At 45.1% G+C, this 21,607-nt stretch overlaps 1 protein-coding gene across 1 annotated transcript in view; it reads right to left on the reverse strand.

Moving 5' to 3' along the window:
* The window catches only part of LOC144773146 (sodium/hydrogen exchanger 2-like), a 622,810-nt gene that overhangs the window by 39,244 nt on the left and 561,959 nt on the right, over positions 1-21,607 (reverse strand). The window contains exon 10 of the mRNA XM_078658003.1: positions 4,540-4,671. Coding sequence (XP_078514129.1) covers positions 4,540-4,671 — 132 coding nt within the window. The remainder of the gene's footprint in view (positions 1-4,539; positions 4,672-21,607) is intronic.

A 21,607-nucleotide genomic window follows, 5' to 3' on the forward strand; every position in this document is an offset into this window, starting at 1 on the left:
GAAGATGGTAAGAATGCCACCACTAGTAATAGTCTTTAAATGTGATGCAATGGAGACATCATATTGGGAATCCCAAATCTCAGTTTAAAGGAAAGCATTTAAACCTCCAGACAGTTTATGAGTGTGGCTATTACTACAATGCTGCTACATGCTTAGAGTATTAATAATCTACCATATAGTTGGAGGTCAGTAACTAGTCACTTAAAATCTGCACTGTTTCCTCAAGCTCATTTCATCGTAAAGAAAATGTGGAATGTCCACCTCAATACATGTACTATGGGTAGGATTACGATGTCGGTCGGAGGCACTGTTTCGGTGGAGGAACTTCCCGACCATAGGTCTGCAGTTCCGTACACTGAATTACGATCCAACCGCATATAGTGCAGTTGGAAACTCCTATTTCTCAAAGCGCTTGTGTGGCGGCCCGTAACTGCCCCCAGTACAAGCGGATGTATGACGTTACAACGCGATATATTACAACGCACTCCGTTACAACGCATTTTTTACAACGCAGGATCCATTACATCGCATGCCTTTACAACGCATGACATTACATAGCAGATGCTATTACAACGCATGCCATTACAATGTAAGTATATGTAAGTATATATATTTTTTTTTAGATGTAAGTAATTTAAATTTATTAATTAAATAAATTAAATTGTTTTTAAATAATTATTTAGTATATATATTACTTTGTTTATTTTTAAAAGAACTTTTAATAATAAAGAACTATTTTTAATAAATAATAAAATTATTAAAATTAATTTTTTTAATTAAAATAAAAGATTGTATTTTAAAACTAAACCCTAAAAAAAACCTGTACCCCAAAACCCAAACCCAGCCCTGAACCCTAAAAATACCCCTGTACCCCAAAACCCAAACCCAGCCATGAACCCTAAAAATACCCTGTACTCCAAAACCCAAACCCAACCCTGAAACCTAAAAATAGCCCTGTACCCCAAAACCCAAACCCAGCCCTGAAACCTAAAAATAACCCTGTACCCCAAAACCCAAACCCAGCCCTCAAACCTAAAAATACCCCTGTACCCCAAAACCCAAACCCAGCCCTGAACCCTAAAAATACCCCTGTACCCCAAAACCCAAACCTGAACCCTAAAAATACCCTTTACCCCAAAACCCAAACCCAACCCTGAAACCTAAAAATACCCCTGTACCCCAAAACCCAAACCCAGCCCTGAAACCTAAAAATACCCCTGTACCCCAAAACCCAAACCCAGCCCTGAAACCTAAAAATACCCCTGTACCCCAAAACCCAAACCCAGCCCTGAAACCTAAAAATACCCCTGTTCCCCAAAACCCAAACCCAGCCCTGAAACCTAAAAATACCCCTGTACCCCAAAACCCAAACCCAGCCCTGAAACCTAAAAGTACCCCTGTACCCCAAAACCCAAACCCAACCCTGAAACCTAAAAATACCCCTGTACCCCAAAACCCAAACCCAGCCCTGAAACCTAAAAATACCCCTGTACCCCAAAACCCAAACCCAACCCTGAAACCTAAAAATACCCCTGTACCCCAAAACCCAAACCCAACCCTGAAACCTAAAAATACCCCTGTACCCCAAAACCCAAACCCAACCCTGAAACCTAAAAATACCCTTGTACCCCAAAACCCAAACCCAACCCTGAAACCTAAAAATACCCCTGTACCCCAAAACCCAAACCCAACCCTGAAACCTAAAAATACCCCTGTACCCCAAAACCCAAACCCAACCCTGAAACCTAAAAATACCCCTGTACCCCAAAACCCAAACCCAACCCTGAAACCTAAAAATACCCCTGTACCCCAAAACCCAACCCTGAAAACTAAAAATACCCCTGTACCCCAAAACCCAATCTTATATAAAAAAACATAAATTAATATATTTATTTATTTTTAATATTAAATAAAATAATTAAATAATGTTAAATAAAATATAAAATAAAATAATATACTTACCTATACTTACGTTGTAATGGCATGCGTTGTAATAGCATCTGCTATGTAATGTCATGCGTTGTAAAGGCATGCGATGTAAGGGATCCAGCGTTGTAAAAGTTGCGTTGTAATAGAAGTGCATTGTAAAAGTTGCGATGTAACGGCTGTTTCCCGTACAAGCTCTCATTGAGAAATGGGAGTTTGTGAACATCACTGCACCATGTGGTAGGCAACGTGGCATAGGCCCGATGCGGAGGGCCAGGAGCAAAGGGGGCCCTGTTAGGGGCCCACAATGTTGCTTTCCGACAGTCTTTCCATGTCGAAAAGGCCGCCATGGAAAGGCGGTTGAAAACCACAGCATAATCCCGATAGCAGAAATGCCGTCCTTAAGGGATTATGTAGAGTTTCGAACCTCTTGTCGGAAAATGTCAGTTGGTCACTCTGGCTGCTGCATCTGACTGCACGAATCGTAATAAGTCGGTTGGACCGCAACATTAAATGCGGTTCGGACTGCAGCTGACAAGCCATTGGTTGCGGCCTGAACCACATCGTATTGAAGCCCCTAGTGTGTAAATTAGTGTACGTGAAAGCTGAAGACCATTTCTATTGATGCATGAATAACTTGAAAACTGGTGTTAAGACTGGAGATGATGAAATGCAATATTGAGAATTGTTATGGGTTACCTGATTTTTGTTCTGAAATAATTTGTAAAGTTAATACACTGACTGTTGAAATTCAATCAGATCATCACACATATGGTAATGGAAAGAATAAAGGAATTAATATTGGTGTGGACTTTAGCATATGAACGACCCCAAATAATTGGTGTTATATTTAACAATGACACTTGAAAGGCACAACCCCAAAAATTACTCAAGATTAGAGTTAAGCATTCTAATAGATGAAATGTATTCTTCTGTTCTATGAGGGCACGGGGTACCAGAACTTTTTCGGGACTTGATTATTATACTCCCATTGCTCAATGTTAGCTAGTGTAACCTGCCTGAGGATAACAATACTGAGATGTTTCCTCCAAAAAGAAGAGGCCAGCGCAAGCATTGGAGCAGTGGAGAAGTGTGGCTCAATGGTTAGAGCGGCAGACCCTGATGCAGAGGTCTAGCCCGGGACCAGGGTTCAATTCCCCGCCTCGGCGGGTCTTGGGCTCAAAATTCCACGGAGCTGATAATTCTCGCCTCGGTGCCTATTCCAATCATGGAGTCCCACTCTGCAACTCTGGGCAATAGCTTGCTTAATCTCCACAACGGCCCCCACAACGCTAAGGATGCCTGGCCTCCACCTTGGGGGTGCCCAGGAGTGGACACCTCACAGGGAAAGCCAGGATGGGTTCCACAGCGGTATTCGTACAAGCGCCTTGAGACCCTTGCGGGTGAGTAGTGCGCTATGCAAGTATCAATTTACAATTTACAATTTTACAATTTACAAGCATTGCCTAAAGATGAGAACATAGTTATTGAATTAGCACTAGCATAGCAAGGTTATATCAGCTGAACTGAGATTGTCAGAAAATGTTTACATGGGATAAAGTACCCCTACCATACATTATAAGGACATTACAAGTCACAGAGGAGTTTCATGACCATAAAGAGGAACAAGGATGAAGGCTGTGTTCCTTTATAAGGTCATGCAACTGTGAGATGACTTGCAATATCCTTTTAATGCATGGCAGAGGATATTTTATCACTCATTAAACATGGTCACACCATCATCTTTCCCACAAACTGCTTAAATCCTTAGTGACTTGCTCTTTCATGTTTATTGTTGGCGCAAAGAATGAAAGGGGAATTTGTACTGCAAAATTAAAAACACAAAAAAACTGTTAGTAATTTGTACCAAAATATATTAGGAACAGTATCGTGTGAGTCAGATGAAAAGTTCTGTGTTGAAATATGCTAAGCTTCTATCCTTTCTGTAATGACCAATAAAGTGGATGTTGCCATATACAGCTCATTTTTGCTAAACAATTTCATTTTTCAAAAGCATATCAGAAGGGAAATGCTGTTCACTGTTCCTTGTTTAAACCACAGCTGTAATTGTATTCCATGACCTGGCTGGTGAATCAGGCAGCCGGCTTTGTGATATCAGAACTCAACTGTAATACAATATTACAGTTGATTGGTCACATCATTTCTTTATTACAAACAACTAGAGGTGTTAAAAGTCGCCTGTAATAAGGAACTTTGAGGTGGTTTTCAATAGAGGAACTACATGCTTTCATGTATTATAAAGCCCTACACTACACCTAGCATAATGCACAAAACAATAACGTTGCTGGGTTCAAAGAGAAAGTTTACATTCATCTTAATACTAAAGCTTTTAGCTTTCAGATCTTTGAAGTCCGGTTACAAAATATCAAAGGAGATTACTTTAGGGAAACAATTGTTATAGTGTATCCTTTATCAAGCCCGGTGCTATACACCTGAGGTAACTGGAGTATGTTAGCTAACTTTCTTTCTTTGTTAGCTTTCTGTGAAGGCTAACATCTGTTATTGACACATTCTTTCTAGTGCTTGATTCTTTTCGATTTGATATATACATATGTATATGAATATTGTTCAGTCATTTGAAATGAAAAGTACCGCTCTGGTCCGGGATAAGCTCCGATCTTTCCTCAAACTCTCCCGCATGCTGTGTCGACGACGGATAAGAATTTCTTTTGCCTGCTTCTCGTTTGTTCCTGTGGTCAAGTTGTGCCTGTTATAGGACAGCGTCTGGAACACAAATGACATTGGAAAACTTTAGAAAAACATGAAACATTTTGATTATTTAAAAAATTTGTCTCAGCGGTTAAACATTTCATCAAAGCCATTAATACTAAAATATGAAATTGAGATACTAAGAAGAGAGGCATTGTAGTCTTGGGCACTTGATCATATCCTGCAGCATTTTTATATTCCCAAACAACTGGTATGCAAATTCTACCAGTCCAACATTGTCAACTCAATTAGTTGCATTCTAAATTACACCATTCAAGTTTAATGTTTTTTTTAGCTGGGACCTGCAGAGTGAGTAGATTTCTAAAAGCCTAGTTTACTTTAAATGAAAAACAAAATCAGCAAGTCCTTATTTCCATAATACCAAAGTGTACACAACATAATGTATAGTGGTAAAGCGCATGTTCACCCGGAAGAGTATCTTGGCGCTGAATAAGAGATGTTCAATGTTACCTAGCTCAATGGTACTCATTTTATCGACCTCAGAAGTATAGCCCACCTGGATTTGTACCTGTGACCATGCGGTCAAACACAGGACCCAACAGTGGGCGCATTAGTCCACTAAGCTACCAGACCCAGCTCCTTGCAGAGGCATAATATGCTATCAATATTCAATGACTCCGCCCTACACCTAATCAGGACTGGTAGGGAAATATATATTCTGGCATTGCATGGGAAGCCTGTTTTCCAAAAAATCTTCAGTCCCCACTTACATCGTTTTGACAGTATAGTTTGACTGTTTACAACTGTCTTTCTTCAGATTGACAGAAATCCATTGAAATGTTTTCTCTGAATTTCATATTGGTATTTTACCATATTAAGTACAGGATTAAATAGCGTACTTAAAATTTCAATTTCATGAATATTATGCAGAAGTTTGCAAGATTAAGTAAGTAGTGTGAAATATGCTGTGCTTTTACGTTGTGTGACTTTTGAATGTGAGGGAGGAATATTTTGGGGCCGATTCCTATTCAGTAAACCAATCGTATGACCGAATTGAATCCGTAGCCCTTTCCGTACGACTCGTACAATTCTCTCCGAATTGCATAGTACGATTCGTTTGAAACATATATGACCGAATCGTTGCGAACCGTACGAAAAGCTAGGGAAAATCCGTACGACACGAACCCTCACAGTGAACCGTACGAATCGTAAACTGCTGTATGACCCAACAAGTACGATCCCGACCGGGGAATGAGAACGCGATTCATACGGAAAACGTCATGTATGAGCGATTCGTACGGAGAGCCACACAATCACATACGCACCGTACCCCTGCAATCATGGGATGTACGCACCGTACCCCTACGATCATGGGGTGTACGCACCATACCCCTACGATCATGGGTGTACGCACCGTACCCCTATGATCATGGGTGTACGAACCGTACCCCTACGTTCATGGGGTGTACGCACGGTACCCGGGGGTCCGTTTCGTACGCGGTTCGAGTCGAAATCTGCTTTTCCGGACATTTTGAGCTCCTGTAGAAAAAGAGTCGTACGGAGTGGTGACGAGACGAATCATACTTGCTGGGTCGGAAAATGCTGCTTCGATCCGTACGGATGTCGCGTACTGCGTGTTGGGAATGCGATTCGTACGGATTTTTAAGATCTGCTTTGGGTCCGAATCGTACTTGATCGTACATACAGGGCCGTTTAAGGGTACGATTCGTACGGGAAATATGCTCCGTACGGCTATTTGTAAGGGATTTTACCAAATCGGAATCGGCCCCTAAGTGTTTAAAAGTCATGCAAAATATCAGCGTGGAAACATAAATGTATTTTTTTCATTTGCTTTTCCCTCATGGCTTTTTGTGCTCAAACACGTTTTCCACAGGCCGGAATTGCAAAAAAATGTTGAGAAGCAAAGTTTTTCAGCATTTTGGGAATTTAATATTCTTGATTTTTTGGAATTTTTGCTAAATAATTAAATGTTTCCATGGGCTTAAAATTAACCTATTGAAATACAGAGTGCTTAAAATGGATTGTTATACACTTGCTACCAATAGGACACCAAAAGGCCTGATCCAACTTATGTCACTAACCAGAGCTATACTGATTACCTGCTACAAATGTAATATTAAACCATTGGGGGATATTGATCTTCTTAAAGCAAACTTTATAAGTAAAAGTTATAATAAGGCGACAATGTAGGACATTGAATAAATGTCCCCATAGAAGATCCATTCCTAATTTTGTACATGAAGAATGCTCCTTGTATGTAATCAGTCCAGTAGCCAGTGGTGTAGATTATGTAGGTTTATTCAGTTACAGGTAAGATGGTACAGGCCCCACTGGGAACTGCATCCTGCTGCTCAGCCCCACTCATTCCAACTGACCACTCATCCAACCCATGCACTCATGAACATTCTCTTACATCACACTCACACAGGCTGAGCAGCAAGGAACTAGGAGACATAGGATATAACACATAACTCCCTGTAGTTGTAAAGTCAGATGCCATGCACATTTGGGGCAGATTGTGATCGAACTGTTATTGCCAGGCTTGTGCCTCTACAAAGTAGCTATTTCATGCATTGCAGTTTAAAAGTATCCAAAATATACATATAAAGTATTTTAACCTACATAATTATGTATAACATCTAGAGTAAAGTTCTCTCTGATACTGGCTCTCAAGATTCCAAAAATGAGCAGTGAAATAGATGTGTGGTAAGGAAACAAGCTTTGAAAGGTGAACATAAGTAACCTGGTAATCTCAAGATCAACTTTTATGTGGAAAGTGCAGCAATAAACAGTTAGCTATTAAATATTATTTTATAAATGTGTTTGCGAATAATTGTTTTCATTACTCATAAAGCAATGGTTCTTTGTAAAATATAAATAATTAATGCAACTCAAGGGTCTAGTAAAATATTTGTATAGGCTGAAAGAATAAAGAGAAGAAGTCCTATTATTTCCAACACAGTGTGAAACCAATAAAGGACATTTTTGCCCTTTTCAAAATTGGCATGCTGAAAAATGCACAAATTATCAAATTTAATTTGTGTATGAAACAAAACCCTAGCCAATCGTGCCTTTCCCTGTCCACCACTTGCAGCCTAATGCTGCGGTGCTCGTATTAATAAACATGTACTTCCTAACAAATTAATCTACAAGGTGGTAATTATGGATGGAGGCAGCAACAATATTAAATTCCGCTCTGCCACCCTTGGCGGTAAAATCGGCCCTATTGAGAGCCCATCTTTACCTTTTCCACCAATGGAGGTGAGGGATGTTTAGTGCATCACTTTTGACCAATTGCTGTTCTGTAAAGGACGGTGCCACAATTAACACTGCGATCTGGCAACCAATGAAAGATGGCTGAGTGTTCAAGTAGACACTGTAATGTGAACGAATATTACAAGAAATCAGGAAAAAAGCCAGCAGTGCCAGGAAGATGGACTGCTATGTTCTCTACTTGTGTGTAGATGCCAGGCCTGTGGGCATGGGGCCAAAGTAGGCCAGGGCAAAAAGGGAGATGATCAACACCAAATAGTTGGTTATGCCAGGGGGAGACAGACATGGAAAGAGTATAATCACAACTGGAGCTAGAGAACTTGACAGTGATGAGGGTATTTGAATATTATAATTCTGACAGATCACCAAGATGGTCTGATAATATTTGTGGTCCGCAAAGCAACATAAGACCTGAATTCGGAGATTGGAACCTCATCTTCCAGAGTACTCATAGTCTTTGGAAATATCACAATTAGCTGACTACATGTCCTGACATAAATAACTGGGAAACTCTCCCACAGAAGGAGATGTACATCTATACTACGATAATAAAGGAAGAACTTTCAGCCTTTGAGGCGGGTAAACTCGGGAACCACAGCGCCAATCCACACACCCGATACACCGTTGGAATCGTCAGGTAGTGTAGATGGTTATAGGCTATATAAATAAAAATAAAAAAATTATTTAAAAAATTTACAATAAAAAAAAAAGTAGTCCCTCCGAAGTAGCGCCGGCCACGACGTGCGTGCTCACGTCAGGAGCGCGGGGAGGAGCGGCATCCAGGAGCGCGACGAGGAGCGGCAGACATGGCGCGGGGGAGGAGCGGTGATGTGAGGAGCAGCGGACAGGCCAGCGGCGGTGCGAGCAGCGGACACAGCAGACAGGCCAGCGGCGGTGCGAGCAGCGGATAGGCGGGAGGAGCGGCGGCTCAGGTAAGGGGACTCATGTCGGGGCAGGCGGGGGTCGGGGCAGGCGGGGGTCGGGGCTGGCGGGGGTCGGAGCAGGCGGGGGACGGGCCGGGCGGGGGCCCGGGCTGCTGCACAATGTCGGGGCGGGCGGGGTCGGGGAAGCCTGTTGCACCCGGACAAGGTCGGGACAGGCTGCTAGTTAATGATAAAGCACAAGTTGCCCAAATCTGTACCCACTGAGACATCACAGAAGCAATTCTAACTGCCCTAACACTGACTGAAGTCAATAGGAGGGTTAACAAGAACAACTGTATATGCTTGACAGTGACTTATTCTCTGCAGTGCTAGATGTCAAGTAGTTGATAGCCTTCATGCAAATGTATGGAAGTATTGTCAATGACATCCTGTTGGAAACAAGCACATTCTCAGTCCAAGAAAATTATGGCACCGAGCCTCTGATATATCACAGGAAATATTTTGAGGGATAGTGGCAACAAAATTAGCCTAGAGGGACAGACCCTCGTTCCCAGAATTTGAACTGATGGTTAAACCCACAGTACAAAACAAATGTAATTTATATCAGGTAGAAAGACAATGGTACAGCCCCCTCCCCCACACTACAAATGTTACCCCACCAATCCCCAGAGGGTTCTTGGTTTTGCACCATAGCTGTTGATTCTGGTCACAAAAGTCCATCATGGTTGTAGTGGTTGAATATTCAAGATTCCCCACAGGCAAAGAAATATCTTCAGTAGATGCGGGAGCAGGTAAACCTGGCATGGATACCCTTGCAATTGTGAAGATATGACATTGGATATCCATTCAGTGCCCTTTGATTTACTGAGTTTGTGGATTACTTATAAATCAACAACGCCATTGCCAGAAGTTAACAGTGTTATGAGTGGTTCTTATCAACACTAAAGAAGACCCTACTGCAAGCCAAGCAGGACCATTTGCCAGTACAATCAGCTTTAAAAACAATGCTCCTAGCCTACTGGAATGGTCCCTACTGTAGCACCGGTCTTTGCCTTGCAACACACATGCTGAAATGAGCGATCCATAGTAGAATGCCCACCTGGACAAAAACATCTCTTCACCAAAAAAGGTGGACTGAATAGGAAGAGCTGCATTTTAGGGATCAGAGCGAAAATTACAAACTGAAATGACATGCAGAGGAACAGAAATCTTTCATAACCAAAAACGACTGGGTGCAGGTCAAACAGGCTCAGGAGGGGAAGACTGATCGTTGTTATGCAGGGTGAGAGTATCTGCTTTAAAGGGACTGATGGTCATTGAAGAGTGAGATGACATACACCCTGACCATAAATTATGTTTTTTTTAAAGAATCCCATGGAAAACAGTGTTACTTTTAGACCAGAAGTGAGAGGGAAAAGCAGATTTATTTATTTTATAAAACTTGTTGAGCGCACGAATACCCGGAGGTGTCTCAGCGCTCAGATGAGGATATCCCATGTTACCCAAGCAAGGGGGACGATATCATGTCAAGGGTTAGAGAATTAAAAATCAAAGATAAACTTGGAGCGTGGAGAAAAACCCATTGGCAACCTGGACACCACTTACTGTATCTACATCAGAAGGAAGAAGAACTGAGGGGAAAAAGACATCAAAGATAAAAAAAGAGGAGGGGGCCACATTGGTGGAGAGAAGCTCCAGCAAAATCTGATGACCATTTATAACAGAGAGGATTTATTGCTAAGGAAGCAGCTTAGAGACATTCTTGTGTAAGGGTGGCCATTTTATACTCGACTAAGATATAAGAGCGTGATGTCCTTCAAAAAAGTAGAATACAGGGGCAGAGCTACGCAGCAAGGAAGATGGTGGCTCTGTTGGGCCTGCTCCGAAAGTGATTTTTTATGGCGCAGTCCCGCTTCCTCTGGGGGCACAATTGCAATTTCTACCCCGACCGGGTTTTTTGGTCCCAACCCATTTGCCCACTGCAAGGGGCCACGAGAATAACGGCGCGGCCTACGACACTGATGTGCTGAGTCGGGGCTGGAAGTTGCCTACTGACGGAAGGCATCAACACCTGGTAAGCCACCTCTCAAGAGGATTTTTCCTCTCCTGTTGCCACCACTGGGTCCACTCAATTCTCTGACCTGTCCCTTTCAGCCTAGTCAAACGCCTTACTGACGCTCAACTGTTGGGTCCGCTGTAGAGTGGCAGTAGATCCTGGGAGGTGCTGGTATTGCAGATCATGCTCTAGCCAGTAAGCCACCTTTCGAGGGAGCTGATTTTCCTCTTGTTGCTACAGCTGAATTTACTGACCTATTGTGTCAGTGCATCCAATGACTCTTTACTCCTTTCTGGGTCAGTGGTTCGCAAAGCCTGGTGAGGCCCCTTATGAGATAGCATATAGGTTCCTGGTCCTTGTCTGTCCTTCTTCCAATGTAAGGAATGAGAGGCGCTCTGTGAAGAGACAGTTTGACTACCCAGGGGGTACTGGTGCTGTTGCATGAACCCCTACCGGCAAGCTGCCCCTTGGGCCCTACCTACCTACTTGCGCACCGTGAGACTATGGGAACGCTCCACAGCTACCGCCATCTACCCTATCAGTGCCGCTACATTGTTTTGTTGCAGAGTTCTATAGATCCACGTAATGCAAGATGCCCCTGAATGCGAGCCGTCATCCGCTGCTGCCTGGCGCGTTTCCTGCTGGATCATTGATATGACCACGTTAGTGATGGGAAGATCCCTGCTACGAACACATACTAGCCCTCACCATCCTACATTATTCTCCTAATTGACTGGCTTTTACAGGGCATGGGGCACACTTCTTTGACTCGTTCACCTCTGTCAGGAGCCTCCTTACTGATAGGAGGGTGCAAATGCCAGACAAGAAGACGCAGAGTCAACTTGCTTTTGCAGAAGCAGTTAAACCCAACTAGTCTATTAACCCTGTCACCCACACAATGTCATTTGGGTGATACTAGATTCTTTTATGGCTAAACTCAAAGGTATCCAATCTACAATCACCACAGTTGAACATTCAACATCCGAAACAAATAAGGACCTCAAGGCAATCAAGGGCGAGATATTGCAACTTTGCACCAGAATAGACACTAATGACAGGCTTCTAGACCTGCTGGATCTGAGAGTTACAGAGGCTACAACATGGAGCACAGAACTCTGGAATATGAAAAAAAACATAGAATTGGTAGACGGGAACCATAGGAACAACATCCATATATTTGGTCTTCTAGAGACGGAGGACAATAAGGACGTTGTGGTTTTCCTTCAAAAGTTTCTTCCAGATCTAACTGGTCTTACATTTATGTCTCCCTTGGAGCTTCAATGAGAACACCGAATGGCGTCTTGTAACACGTCTACCCATACCACTCTGAGGCCATTGGCAACTTTCTATGGTTCCAGCACACATGAGCCATTTTCTCTGAGGGATGTAGGTAAGTGCCTTATACCTATAGGGAACACCGAGTCACCATCTCTGTTGATTTCTCTATGAAACTCACATTCTCGGAAAGAAGATTCTTGCACTAAGTGCTGCCCTCAGGAAGCTTGATCTACTTTTTGGCCTGCTGGACCCGGTGAAGGCTGAAGGCGCACCAAAGGCAAGCCCATCTGCGCCTGTCCGCGCCTGGACCAAGCCCAGCGCCAGACCCCTGGACTCCGCACACGCCACAACGCCAGAATCCGATACGATGCCAACTCCCTCCACGCTCTCAACACTGGCCGAGACCACCGCTGCTTACAGGCCTTCCCGAAACGCACCAACTGACCCTTCTCCTGCCACACCTGCAACTTCACTTGCGACAGAACCACCAAAACCCCAAGGAATGGACCCAACCACCTTCGTTGTATACTCCTCAACACCCGCTCCGCACGAAAGCACGCCGTCAAGCTTTGGGACCTGCTCAACACCACCGCCCCAGACGTTGCCTTCCTGACGGCGAGCTGGTAGAACGACTCCTCGGCACCTGACATCGCCATAGCCATCCCGGACGGCTACAAGATCTCCCGCAGATACCGCACCAACGGGATGGGAGGAGGAATAGCCATCGTCCACAAGTCTGCCCTCCAGGTCCACACCCTCGCAGACGACTCCCTCAACTCCGCCGAACACCTTCACTTCCGGATCCACACCGACCCCAACACCACCCTCAGAGGAACAATCATCTACAGACCCCCCCGGACCCCGGGCTCAGTTCAGCAAGTCCACCGCCAACCTCGCCAGCAGCCACGCACTTGCCTCCACGGACTACATCCTCCTCGGGGACCTGAACTTCCACCTCGAGAGCAACAACGACGCCAACTTCACCGCCCTGATCGACAACTCGAACCCACCCACGCCGCTGGCCACTGGCTCGACCCGTCTTCTCCACAAGCACCCACGTCACCTTCAACCACACCACTGAACTCCACTGGACTGACCACCGATGCATCCACTTCACCTTCAAGAAACCAACCATGCACCACCGCACCCAACAGCTGCCTCTCCACTGCTGGAGCAAAGATACCGAAGACCAGCTGACCTCCACCCTCACCCAGAACCCACCCACCGACACAGACGCTGCCACCCGAAACTTCAGACAGTGGATCAACGACTGCGCCAACACACTCGCCCCGATCTAGAAACCCTCCGTCAACCACCCCAGCAAGAAAGCCGCCTGGTTCACCGAAAAACTCCAGATCTCCAAACGAACATGCCGGAAGCTGGAGAAGAAATGGCTCCACAACCGCGCACCAGACAGCCATCCGCAGACATCACCACCTCATCAGAACAGCCTAGAGATCGTCCTTCAAAGCCCGACTGGATAACAACGCACACGACATCAAAGAATTTTTCAACATAGTGAAGTAACTCTCCAACCCCAGTGCCAACTCCAACAACATCCCGCCCTCGCAGGAGCTGTGCGACTCACTGGCTACCTTCTTCCATCGCAAGATCGCCGACATCCACGACAGCTTCAACTCCTCGTCCGCCCTGACCGCAACAGACCACACCCCGAACGCCACCTGCACCAACCAGCTGACCTCCTGGTCCCACGTCAACGACGAAGAGACACGCAAGGTCATTTATTTATTTATTTAAACTTATAAGGTGCACAGCTACCCGCAATAGGTTTCCCGGCGCCAAGGGACAGAATGAAGAAGAAAGAACTGTCAAGCAAACTGTCAAAGAACTACTAAAGAAGACTGCTTCAAATTACTGCTGGAAAAGCCAGGTTTTTAAACCCCTACTGAAGCGAAGAAGATCCGTCACCAACTTCAAGGTCACGGGCAGGGCATTCCAATATTTAGTGCTTAGATGATAAAAGGAGCGACCGACCATCTTCACCAACCTAAATCTAGGGACAATGAAATCACCTTTTCCCGAAGATCTCAGACAGTGACTGGGCTTATAAGCTTGAATGAGATTCTGTAGGTACCTCGGGGCAAAGCCCTGCTTTATCTTGAAGATATGAAAAACCAACAATTGATGGACAGAATGCAGAACATTGTCATACATTCACCCCAGTACAGAGATCTGGGCCTAAATCCATCGTTTTTTTTTGCACTCCACACCACCCCAGTTCAGACATGGCCATATGCAAATCAGCCTTGACCCTGTGCCTCATGGGAACAGTCCAGCCCGAACTGCCAAGCCATGTCTTTCCTGGACCGGAATCAAGCATCCTAGGACCAGTTTCTGTCTATCAGCCGTCTTCAGCCAGGATAGCTTGACTCCAGTGGTGGGGAGAGCATGGGACTCACGTCTGAGCATACCCATCCCACTCGGGGTGACAAATGAAAAACCAACAATTGATGGACAGAATGCAGAACATTGTCATACATTCACCCCAGTACAGAGATCTGGGCCTAAATCCATTGTTTTTTTGCACTCCACACCACCCCAGTTCAGACATGGCCATATGCAAATCAGCCTTGGCCCTGTGCCTCATGGGAACAGTCCAGCCCAAACTGCCAAGCCATGTCTTTCCTGGACCGGAATCAAGCATCCTAGGACCGGTTTCTGGCTATCAGCCGTCTTCAGCCAGGATAGCTTGACTCCAGTGGTGTGGAGAGCATGGGACTCACGTCTGAGCATACCCATCCCACTCGGGGTGACAAATGAAAAACCAACAATTGATGGACAGAATGCAGAACATTGTCATACATTCACCTCAGTACAGAGATCTGGGCCTAAATCCATTGTTTGGCCACTGGATTCAAGATAGCCTGGCTGATGAGGATTATGAATCCGAAACCGGTCCCAGGATGCTTGTTTCCGGTCCATGGAAGACATGGCTTGGTAGTTCGGACTGGACTGTTCCCATGAGGCACAGGGTCAGAGCTGATTTGCATATAGCCAGTGTCTAACCCAGGGTGGTGTGGAGTGCAAAAAAACGATGGATTTAGGCCCATATCCTTGTACTGGGGTGAATGTATGACATTGTTCTACATTCTGTCCATCAACTGTGTTTTTTGCAATTATCTTGAAGATATGGCATAAGGCCTTGAATTTGATTCTACTCGTTATTCTCAGCCAATGCAGGTCGCGAAGGGCTTGAAGGGCAGATGTTCTCCGAGGAACATTACGTAGAAGATGTGCGGCCGCATTTTGGACGACCTGGAGTTTGTTCACTGTTGTTGAATCGGCGCCAAGATAGAGGACATTACCGTAGTCCAGGCGAGAGACTACCAATGCCTGGACCACTGTCCTCTATGTAGAGGCGGGGAGCATCCACAAGATTTTTTGAAGCCATCTTAGGGTGGCAAAACAGATGGAAGCTACCCTAACAGCCTGTTGCCGCATCGTGAGCTTTTCATCAATGAGGAATCCGAGATTGCGAACCTGAGCAACGGTTGAGGGGTAGGACCCATACTCTCAGGCCAATGCTGAGGACCCCATAGATCTTTACCCTTGCCCAGTATCACAACCTCGGTCTTATCCCTATTTAACTTGAGGAAGTTACTCTGCATCTACTCCGCCACTCGGGTCAAACCCTGCTTAAGAGCCGAGATGTTATTACCTTCCGTATTGGAGAGGGAGAAAATGATTTGCGTATCATCGGCGTAAGAGAATAAAGTCAGACCGGCTTCCTCCACGATAGTGGCCAGGGGTCTAACATAGATGTTAAATAGTAATGGACTAAGAATAGACCCCTGGGGAACGCCGTACGCCGATGAACGTATTTTCGAGGATGCTTTAGCTGAGAAAACTTGAAAAGTACGACCACTTAAAAAAGAGGCTATCCAAGCCAAAGCAGAGCCCTCAACTCCCAAGGATTGAAGAGTCGCGAGAAGGATGGAATGGGACACGGTATCGAAAGCCGCACTTAAATCCAAAAGGATAAGTGCAGATGTATCCCCGCGATCGATACCGTGCCGTAAATTCTCAGTGACTCCTAGAAGTGTGGTCTCTGTGGAATGGTGTGCTCTGAAGCCAGATTGCGAAGGATGTAAAAAACCCAAACTCTCTACCAAGAGGGTCAGCTGTGAGTTGATGTGCCTTTCCAAGATCTTAGAAAAAATGGGCAACAACGAAATAGGTCTGAAGTTGGATAAATTAGAGACATCAGCTCCAGCCTTTTTGAGCAGAGGAATAATCATCGCATGTTTCCACTCCTGTGGAACATGGGACTCTATCAACGAGGAATTGAGGAGTTTCATCACAACGCGACGAGAGTCCAAATCAAGTTGTTTAAAGATCTTAGCCGTCCACTCAGGATCTCCATCAGACCCCTGCCCACATCACGTTTTTAACAAAGCTGACGCAACCATCGCGCCCCATCTGTGAAAGATCATCAACATCTCCTTCGACACAGCGACATTCCCGGAAAGCTGGAAGCATGCCGAAATCAACGCCCTTCTCAAGAAACCCAAAGCAGACCCCAAAGACCTCAAGAACTTCCGGCCCATCTCCCTGCTCCCCTTCCTAGCGAAGGTCATCGAGAAAATCGCCAACATGCAGCTGACCACCCACCTCGAGGACAACAGCATCCTAGACCCATCCCAGTCTGGATTCAGACGCAACCACAGCACCGAGACTTATTGCCGCCACTGACGACATCAGGCACCAGCTAGACAATGGCGAAACCTCAGCCCCCATCCTCCTGGACCTGTCATCCGCTTTCGACACGGTCTGCCACCTCACACTAAGAACACACCTCCAAGAAGCCGGAATCCAGAAGAAGGCCCTGGAATGGACCGCGTCCTTCCTCTCCGGCAGAACCCAGAGAGTCCACCTCCCGCCCTTCCGATCCGAAGCCACTGATATCATCTGCGGCGTACCCCAGGGCTAATCCCTCAGGCCGACCCTGTTCAGTGTATACATGACCCCCCTCGCACAAGTAGCCGGCCAGCACAACCTCAACAACATCTCCTACGCCGACGACACCCAGCTCATCCTCTCCCTCACCAAAGACCCACACACCACCAAAACCAACCTCCACGAGGGAATGAAGGCCGTCACCGAGTGGATGAGGTACAGCCATCTGAAAATGAACTCGTACAAGATGGAGGTTCTCATCCTAGGTTCCACCCCCTCTGCTTGGGACGACTCCTGGTGGCCGACCCCACTGGTAGCAGCTCCAACACCCACGAACCACGCACGCAACCTGGGATTCATACTCGACTCCTCCCTCTCCATGTCAAAGCAGGTCAACACCATTTCCTCCTCCTGCTACAACCCCCTCTGCATGCTTCGCAGGATCTACAAGTGGATTCCAACCGAAACAAGAAGAACAGTGACCCCAGCCCTCGTCAGCAGCAGGCTAGACTACGGCAACGCACTCTACGAAGGAATCCCGGCCAAACACCTGCAACGACTACAACGCATTCAGAACGCCTCAGCCCAACTGATCCTCAATGTCCTCCGCCACAGCCACATCTCCCCCACCTCAGAGACCTGCACTGGCTCCCCATCAACAAGAGGATCACCTTCAAACTCCTCACCCACGCACACAAAGCACTACACAACACCGGACCAGCATACCTGAACTACAGATGCAACTTCTACACCCCCGCCCGCCAGCTCCGCTCCGCCAGCCTCGCCCTTGCCGCCGTACCGCGCATCCAACAAACAACCTCCGGCAGCAGATCCTTCTCCTTCCTCGCTGCAAAAACCTGGAACACCCTCCCCACCTATCTACGGCAGACACAGGACCTGCTCACCTTCAGAAGGCTACTCAAGACCTGCAGTAGCAGCACCCCCCCCCCAGTGCCTTGGGACCCTCACGGGTAAGTAGCGTGCTTTACAAATTCACTGATTGATTGATTGATAGTAACCGTGAATGGTCGGATCAAGGAATTTCACCACAAGGGGGAACTGGAGCTATGATTGGAGTTGGAAGAGACCTACTAAGCCCACATGGATACATCTCAATCCTCTTCTGAGGAACCCCTTGGCCTCTCTCATTCCCAGTCCCTTATAATGAAAGGCCCAGACATAGAGCACATCAGACAGGAAAATCGCTTGATTACAACTGACAGGGACAAGTCTCGCTCTCCTTTGAAACCTTGATGCCCAAAGGCTCGTAGCTGGTAGAGGATCCTTCCCAGGCAGTACCTTCCTCATAATCCACTACCCATCTCCTCTTCCATGACTCTTGATCATTTCTCTACATCCTACATGGGGCAGGTCCAAATTACTGGTTGCTTCAACTATACCATCCATGGATTGTTAGTTAGAGGGGCCTTTTGTTGGTAAGGCACTGTGTTAGACAGACACCTGCTTCTTTGTTGCAGATATTTCCAAACCCCCTTTCCCCGTGGTCCATCACTATAGCCTGCCATCAACATCTGGCTTTACATATCTAGTCTCTTAGTATCATCAATGGTATGAGCCACTTTATCAAATAGAAACAGGTACTATCATCCCTCGGTTCTAAACACCCGGAGATTGCCCTGTTACAGAAAATGAACTTATCTGCATTGGAATCTGTCAAATTGAAGCGTGATTGGGTGGGGAGGGTAATATCAGCCTCTGGATTGGATGAGCCCTCTCAAAACACCTGCTAACCCTGCCGGTATTCCTAGAAAAAACAGAGTTGCAAATACTTCTCCATAAGAAGCTGCAGTTGAGAGTTCTGAAGACTTGCATTGATGACCACAGTCGTTATGCCCTTACAAGGCTACGCATTTCAGACTATACTTTTGTGGTGGGCTCTCTTTATGCTCAATTGGGCAATAAATTCCACTGGTTCACCAAACTGACCAGGCTTTTGACTGAATTTGGCTCAGGCCCCGTCAATATCAGCGGTTACTGGTGCATGGTGCTGGGGATCCACTGCTAGACAACTCAATGTGAGTTAGAGCCTTTCTGAGTGACATTATGGCTGTTTTTCTCTCCTCGATTCCTAGCGCTTCTTGCATCCTAAGGAGAGAGAATATACATACATATCTCTAGCACACAGCACTGACTCCAGACTGGACTTCTTTCTCACAATGACACCTGAATTGGCGAAAGCTCCAGACATGTGACATCCAAGCGGGAAGTGTCTTGGATCATTCCCCCATTAGTATCTCCCTGGATCTTTGCATTGTATCAACCAAATCCTGCACATGGTGTTTAGATGTAACTAAATTCAGGATGCCAGAAGTCAAACAGAAGCTCCTTTTCTGGCTCATGGAATATCTGGAATTTAATGGTCCAACTACTTCCCCAGAACAGCTCTCTTTCCAATAAATAAATACAAGATGAATACGACCTACACGTTGATTGCAGAGAAAGCTCTCATGAGTAATAAACAGAAAAACTATGAGCAGAGTGAAAAGTGGGGCGGCTCCTTGCACTACAGCTCAGACAAAGAGAGGCCAAGACAACCATTCCAGTGATAAATTAAGCTTTGTGGCTCCCTGCTCTCCCACTCCAATCAACTCATCTTGCGTGCCTTTGCTGCCTTTTATTCTGATCTTTACTCATCAGATTACCCAGATGATACTATCGGAGAAGAATCATTATTGCAGGTTCACCTTCCTGAGCTCACCGTCCACCCCAGGGAGAAGCTGGAACAGGACATTTTGGAAGAAGGAAGAAGAGTTGGGAGAGGCTCTCAAGCAGATGGCAATGGACAATCTGCTGCTTATCCTATGGCTGACCAGGGCAGCTATTGATGCCAAACTGTTGCTCTCTGTGAAGGCGTTTGATCGGTGGAGTGGTCCTATCTTTTTCATATCTTGAAGATTTTGGGCATAGGTCCCACCTTCCTATTGAAGGTCCGACTGTCTATATGCAGCTCCAACACCCCAGAATCTTTGAAGTGGCTTCCTCTTGGACCAGATACTAATTTGACACAGCATGAGGCAGGGCTGCCCTCCGACGCCATTGCTTTTTCTGTTAGCCCTGAAACCGTTGGTCTTCGTCAAACAACCGTCTACTTTGATATCTGAAATAACGACCCCAGCTGATGATCTCAAATTGCTCCTATATACAGACTTTGTGCTCTTTACAGTGAGTAATCCTGAAAATTCAGTGCGGGCCTTGATATCACTCATAATGGACGATTGTTAGCAAGGAATTATTAATCAAACAAGATTTGCATTAACATTTTATCATTTCACTTTAGAAGGCAATTACAACTTTGCTAAGAAACTGCATAATAAATCACACATAGGGAAATGTGCTAGCTTAAAACAAGTAAGAAAATTAATGTGGAATGCAAAATGAAGTAGGCTATCATTCTCAATGTGCCTCTGTAAGTATGCTTCAAGTTTCAAGTTTAAGTTTATTTGATTTAGTTCTCGACTGAGAACAACAAATGTTTAAAGAACAAAATGACATTTAAAATAGTAAAATGTCTTTCTAGTTCAAAATTAAAATAGATTTTAAAAATGTAAACATGTTATAACACACAAATTCATTAGTCAGTGCCTTACAAAGCGAAATCAAGCTCTAAACCGAATTAATTTTACATTTTGTTCGAATTGGTTGTATAAAATCTTTCTAGCTTCTACAACAGTCAAGTTTGGGAAGACAAACAACAAGTCTTCCAAATCGTGCACCCCACCATTACACAGATCACAGGAACTACTAGCTTTTTCCTTTAAAGACCACTTGAAAGTGAATGATTTTAGAGGAAGTATCCTGAGATGGAGTAATATAGTGCTTCACCTGACTCAAAGCTTTAATTTAAAACAAATATAGTTCTGCACTTTCTTATATTCAATTCTTTCAGCATATTGCTTATACAGTAGCAATTTGGAGCAGTGTTGGATATCAAAATCGAAGCTTAACCTAGGTGTTAAATGTTTTAAAAAAAGCTTCAAGTGAGCGGAAGTCCAAGATTGCAACAAGTCAATAGTAACATTTGATATTTTGAAAGCGATAGATTCATTTCTGCTGAAGACAATTCGGAGATCCTTGGTCAAATGTCTCTATTTTCATTGGGGATTGTAGGGTCCCTTGGTCCGCATGGATAAGATTATATGCCCATCTTATATTATTGGTAATGCCTCTGGCATAAAAACTGACTAATAAAAGTTCAAGACAAAGAACTTGTACCGGAACGGCTTGGGGCGGCTTGGCTTAATGGGATATATTCAAGGGCATACGATAGTACTGGTGGAATCTTAGAGCTATATACTTGAAGAAGAGAAGAATAGTGCCTTTGGCAAGTGGAGGAGTATACTCGTAGGAGTGCCCCAACATGGACGTCGACTTTACGGCCCAAGTTCTGCAGGTAAGGCAAGTTTTGCAAAGACTGTGTAAAAATTCTCCCTAGTTATGTGTATTCCTTTACAAATTCCAGCGGTTTTCCCCCTAAAGTCCAGTTGTATTTAGCATAGCATTTCCTTCCTGTAAACAGAACATTTTTTTTTGTGATATTTGG

This window comes from Lissotriton helveticus, chromosome 8 (assembly GCF_964261635.1).
Source record: "Lissotriton helveticus chromosome 8, aLisHel1.1, whole genome shotgun sequence".
In the NCBI taxonomy this organism is placed as follows: domain Eukaryota; kingdom Metazoa; phylum Chordata; class Amphibia; order Caudata; family Salamandridae; genus Lissotriton; species Lissotriton helveticus.